The sequence below is a fragment of the Lolium rigidum genome, chromosome 5 (genome assembly GCF_022539505.1).
Source record: "Lolium rigidum isolate FL_2022 chromosome 5, APGP_CSIRO_Lrig_0.1, whole genome shotgun sequence".
Classification (NCBI taxonomy): Eukaryota; Viridiplantae; Streptophyta; class Magnoliopsida; order Poales; family Poaceae; genus Lolium; species Lolium rigidum.
Window position 1 is genome coordinate 157,532,892 of NC_061512.1, and position 5,649 is coordinate 157,538,540.

General features: G+C 46.9%; 1 protein-coding gene across 1 annotated transcript; it reads left to right on the forward strand.

Annotated features, from left to right (window-relative positions):
- The first annotated feature begins 323 nt into the window (after positions 1 to 323).
- LOC124654084 (beta-glucosidase 31-like) lies at positions 324 to 5,337 on the forward strand. The gene is made up of 13 exons (XM_047193116.1): positions 324 to 595; positions 2,557 to 2,620; positions 2,717 to 2,775; positions 2,872 to 2,947; positions 3,055 to 3,126; positions 3,246 to 3,333; positions 3,430 to 3,688; positions 3,784 to 3,899; positions 3,986 to 4,206; positions 4,298 to 4,323; positions 4,442 to 4,556; positions 4,660 to 4,762; positions 4,868 to 5,337. Exons 1-13 carry the CDS (start codon positions 467 to 469, stop codon positions 5,082 to 5,084), a joined length of 1,545 nt encoding a protein of 514 aa, XP_047049072.1. The 5' UTR covers positions 324 to 466; the 3' UTR covers positions 5,085 to 5,337.
- Positions 5,338 to 5,649: the final 312 nt, after the last annotated feature.

Consider the following 5,649-nt stretch of genomic DNA (forward strand, 5'->3'; position numbering starts at 1 on the left):
TCGTTTTCCCGACGGCGACGCAGTTCAGATTCCGGCCGACCACAACGGGAGCAGACGAGCGGCCTATACCACACGAGCACGCACACACTCGTAGAGCCATGCCAAAGCCTAGTAGCGCCACGTGCCCTCGCGCCTCGACCGGAGCCACGGCAGAGGTCAAACGTCAAAGCTAGCTAGCCCAGCGCGCGTCACTTGCCAGCCAAGACCCAAGAGGGCATAGCCAAAGCTTCCCGTGCCACGCCGTGCGTCAGCGAGGACGTGGCCTCGCCGTCTTTGGACGCTAGCGGCGGTGTCACTCCTCGTCAGCAGCGGGGAACGCCGTATAAAACTCGTGCGCCCGGCGAGGGCCTGCAGATCAGTGCATAGACAACTAGACACCACTAGCTAGCTTCACCACCGGACCACCCAGAGCGCGCGCGGCGGCCGGCGAGCAATCGAGCACGTACGGTCGGCAGGCCGGCGATCCATGAGGATGCCGGCGCTCTCCTGCGCCCTTCTCCTCCTCCTCGCCGTGACGTCTCCGGCGGCGGCGGCGATCACCAAGGCCGACTTCCCGCCGGGGTTCATCTTCGGCACCGGCTCCTCCGCTTACCAGGTACACACAACTTATATCCGTTGTTCAGCTCGGGCGACCTATATCGGGGATTTCTCCGGTTTGTTCTCGTCGATCAAAACCATTGAATTAATCATAGATTCACAGCTGAGACAGTCATGACCAAAGATACATAAGCAACTGCAGTAACCAAGTAATCTGACCCTCGTCCAGAAGATCAAGCTAGCTACCCAAATCTCCTTGGGCGCTACCAACGATCGATCCAGCCAGCGATCGATGCACGTCGCCCTGGAGACCTTCATGCAGGATACGCACGTCAATGGCTGCTGCCAAGCATGCGGCCAAACAGTCGGCCGTCAGTATCCTTGCTAGTGCCGCTGCATGCGCTGCTCCCGTCCATATGTTGCCCGCTCACTCTCTGGATCATACTTTCATTTAATACATGGATTTTTCCTCCCTTGAATTAGAAATTAATAGAGGTTGCATATACAGCAACATTTTTGTTTTGTTTTGCTTTCCTGGCCTTCCTTCTATTTATTTTTTTCCTTCACCTACTCCCTCTCCTCTTGTATGTGTCACTCTCGACGAGACTTTTGGCCGCACGGGAGACCTGAGCCCTCCCGTCGGAAAAGTGGACGAATCGACCCATCCATTCGAAAGGTAGTTACAGAACGCTCGACAAAGTAGTGGACATGCAAATTTCTCTTCTCCATCCATGTGTTCTTGCCTTTCTGCCATTTTCTACTTTCTATAGTTGTAATCCGAAGGCAAATAATCAAAAGCACATAGCTTTTGCTTATCCAACAGCAGCTAGTCCAAGACGTCTTTGCTTTTCTAGCTCTCGAGACCTTCACGCACGTCAACAGAATGCTCGAGAAAGCAGTCGGTCTCTCAAAGTTCTAGATCATACGTTCATTTAATACATGGATTTTTCTCCTCTTGAATTGGTAATTAATGGAGGTTGCATATATATGCCAACATTTTTTGTTTTGCTTTCCTGGTAGTGGTAATATTCTCGTCGACTTCAAGTTACTGTCCTGGCCTTCCTTTTCTCGTTCACCTGCTACCTCTCTCCTCTCGTCTGTATCACTGTCGACGAGACTTTCGGCCACACGTGACTAGTGAGACGTGAGTACGTGACGAATCCCGTTGGAGAAAGTGGACGAGTCGATCCGACTGATTGTTACGAACGCTCGAGAAACAGTGGACAGGGAAATTTCTCTTTCTCCTTCCATGTGTCCCTGCCTTTCTGCCATTTTTCTAATTTCTATAGTTGATAATCTGAAGGAAAATAATCAAAACCACTTGCTTTTGCTGATGCAACAGCAGCTAGTCCGAGAAGTCTTTCTTTTTTTAGCTGTGGCACGAGAATCCTCAGTAATAGAGATATTCTAGACAGTAGTATCTTCTAGAAGCTTAAATTCAGGACCCATCTCTGACTGGGACATCATTTTCATAAGTTATTTGTCCCTGCCGCTGCAAACTCCCAAGTTAACAACAGCTTGCAGCCGTCCTTCTCCTACGACCAGAAGCACTGCTTTGCCAGTTACAGCTCGCGTTGATTGGTCGCCTCTGCTTTGTTTTTGACGACGAAATGTCCGTTGTTCCATATACCACCGAGATGTCGTTTTCTCACTACGTTACCTTTCGCCATCCGTTCGATGTCACTGGGCTGCTCTATCCCTTGGCCGCTTCCTCCGTGTGGCTGGCTGGCACCTTGGCTGGAGTGAAAACAAAGCACACTTGGTCAGTGGAAGTTGAAAAACAGACAGTGACATTTGGCAGAATCGAACCGTAAATGGCCTGAAACTACTGAGTGCAGGAAAACAAATTATGAGTTCGGACATTTGAGTTCAGACAAAAACAGGTCAAAACTGTGCTTTGAGAAGAAACGAAAGTGCCACCTTATTTTGCTGAGAAATTTGGTTAAAGTAATTTCTCAGCAATTTCATATGCACGCGTACCTTAGTCTTGCTAGCCTGAATTCTCTCCCAATTTCTCAGATTGAAGGTGCGGTCGACGAGGATGGAAGGAAACCCAGCATCTGGGACACGTTCACACATGCAGGTTAAAGCTAGATTTTTCTCCAGCCCAGCCAGTCTGAATTTATCATACACTTTCGTTTTCCTGATCATGACATGGGATTTCTTTGACTTCCCTCAGGCTACTCTATCGGTGGAGCGAACGCTGATGTGACTGCAAATCAGTATCATAAGTACAAGGTTAGTTGTAGAATAAATTGGAGACTTTTCAGATCAAGAGCATGATCTCGAACTTACAGTGATAACAACACCCGTTCTGTGTTTGATTGACAACAGGAAGATGTAAAGCTTTTGAGCGAGATGGGCGTCGATGCGTACAGATTTTCCATTGCCTGGCCTCGGCTTATCCCTGGTAAGGCCAACACAGCACTAGAACCACTACGCATGTTGCTCGAAAAATATGTGCCTTGCAAAAATTGTATGGCATTACACTTACTTGGTTGTTTGTGGTTCATGCAGATGGTCGAGGAGCTGTCAATCCAAAGGGGCTGGAGTACTACAACAATCTTATTAATGAACTCCTGAGTCATGGTATGTAACTTGGTCTCTTGGCAGACTGGATCCTTCATCTAGGAATGAATAAAAGCTAGGATTTTGAGAATGTCCAGTTGCACGGAGATAACTCATGTATGTTTCTGGATTTCGTGCAGGGATTCAGCCTCACGTAACGATATATCATTTCGACTTCCCTCAGGCCCTTCAGGATGAATACAATGGAATGCTTAGCCGCAAATTCATGTACTTTCTTGACTCACTAATCAATGTCATTGTTGCAACTGCAATTCCATGAGAGAAGAAATAATGTTGTATTTTGCCTTCCGTCACATGTTGCAGTGATGACTACACAGCATATGCAGAGGTGTGCTTCAAGAACTTTGGGGACAGGGTGAAGTACTGGAGCACCGTCAATGAGCCTAACATCGAGCCGATTGGCGGATACGATCAGGGTATCCTCCCACCGAGGCGATGCTCATTCCCCTTTGGCACCCTCAGTTGCGACAATGGCAACTCTACCACAGAGCCATACATTGTAGCGCACCATCTTCTGCTTGCACATGCCTCCGCAGCGACCCTGTATAAAGAGAAGTACCAGGTTAGGAACAATGCCGCCTTTTACAGAACCAGCCTCTTCATTTGAGATTAGTCATTCTCACAGGTGTAATTTCCTTTGTGTTTCTTACTGACCAGGCCACGCAAGGAGGAAATATTGGACTCACATTGCTTGGTTGGTGGTACGAGCCTGGGACGCAAGAACCTGAGGATGTAGCGGCAGCTGCAAGGATGAATGATTTCCACATTGGATGGTATGTTAGTCTCTACATCTCAAGTTGGCAGGCACATCTAGAATTTGTATGTAACGGTGGATAACGATCATGTTATCATGACACAGGTATATGCATCCGTTGGTGCATGGAGATTACCCCCCAGTGATGAGGAAGAATGTTGGCTCCAGGCTGCCATCTTTTACCACTGAAGAGCTGAAGAGAGTGCGCGGATCTTTCGATTTTGTCGGATTTAACCACTACATTGCCGTATACGTGAAGGCTGATCTTAGCAAGCTGGACCAGAACCTCAGAGATTACATGGGTGATGCAGCAGTGAAATATGACAGTAAGAATTCTAATAACTTCAAGTTATGTCATATGTTGTATCCCACAACGTAATGAGAGAACCTAACAACTCTGTGGATGCATTCTTGCAGTGCCATTTTTGAAGTCAAGCAACAAGGTATTTGAGAATACAATTCATTTCATCTACCAAATCTTAATTGAGTTGAGAAATGAGCTCTGTTTCCATCCAAAACCAAATCATTTCTATGTCTGTGGCTAAAATTAAACTGTAACAGTTGTTGTTCGGGTTGAAAACCGATTCCATGCCTTCGACACCGTGGGCTCTGAAGAAAATGCTGGAGCATCTCCAGGTCAAATACAAGAACCCCGTGGTTATGATCCACGAGAACGGTAAATTCTAACAGAACTTTCAGCAACCTGATATATTATCATCCTGAGAAATCATCATGTCATCACTCATCTCTTCGTTTCCTCTAATGTTCATATCCACCAGGAGCTGCCAGCTTACGTGACCCCTCGGGCGGGAACAACTACGATGATGACTTCAGGTCGCAATACCTGCAGGATTACATCGAGGCGGCCCTTGAATCCAGCAGGTACCAACTCCCTCCATTCATCACACAAAAGGAGCAATGCCATAACTGAACTAAATTGATGCAACAGTTTACTCATCATTCTCCTCTCTGTTGCTGGGTGTCCAGGAATGGGTCGAACGTGCAGGGCTACTTTGTATGGTCGTTCCTCGACGTCTTCGAGTACCTCTTTGGCTACCAAATGGGCTTCGGCCTCTACGGCGTTGACTTTAACTCCGAGGAGAGAACGAGGTACCAGAGGCACTCTGCCAAGTGGTTCGCCAGCTTCCTCCGTGGCGGGGAGCTCAGGCCAGTGGCTCTACCTGGCAAGGCCTACTCCCAGTGATGTTTGCACATTCCAAGCTGTCGGTATTGGAGATATCAGAAGAATTTATGAATAAGCCTCATATGCAGAGCATGGATAATTGGGTGGTGACATGATAGTAATTACTGTTTTGTTTTCTGGATAGAAGTTGAATTTTTGTTTGTGAAGTAGGGTTCGTTCATAGGTCTCTGCTCCATTTCTCTCGATTGTTTCAACTATACCAATGTCGATGTGTGTTCTGAAAATAATATAGTATGTTGATATACAAAGTTTAGATACCTGCATTCAGATAGTACTAGTAGCCAATAATTCACCGAATGTTGGATCAGCACCTGCTATTACCTTCGTACCTAAGGATGACCGAATATGACCCACAATTTTGAGTTCAAATCCAGATACCTGAATTTAGGTAGCAACTACACACTTTTCTGAATTTCAAGTTTAACAGCATTTCGACATGGTCGGCGACGCTCAAGGCACCTACATATCCAAGCAAAGAGCCTGCTATTTATCTTGTGTGTCCAACAAATTGCAGTGCCTCTCTTCTGCAAGCGTGATTCAAGATGAACGTCAAGCATCATTCATT

Coding starts and splice junctions, on each gene's coding strand:
- LOC124654084 (XM_047193116.1), top strand. CDS start 467: ATGAGGATGCCGGCGCTCTCCTGCGCCCTTCTCCTCCTCCTCGCCGTG. Junction 596..2,556: donor CCGGCTCCTCCGCTTACCAG/GTACACACAACT, acceptor CCAATTTCTCAG/ATTGAAGGTGCGGTCGACGA. Junction 4,763..4,867: donor GCGGCCCTTGAATCCAGCAG/GTACCAACTCCC, acceptor CTGGGTGTCCAG/GAATGGGTCGAACGTGCAGG.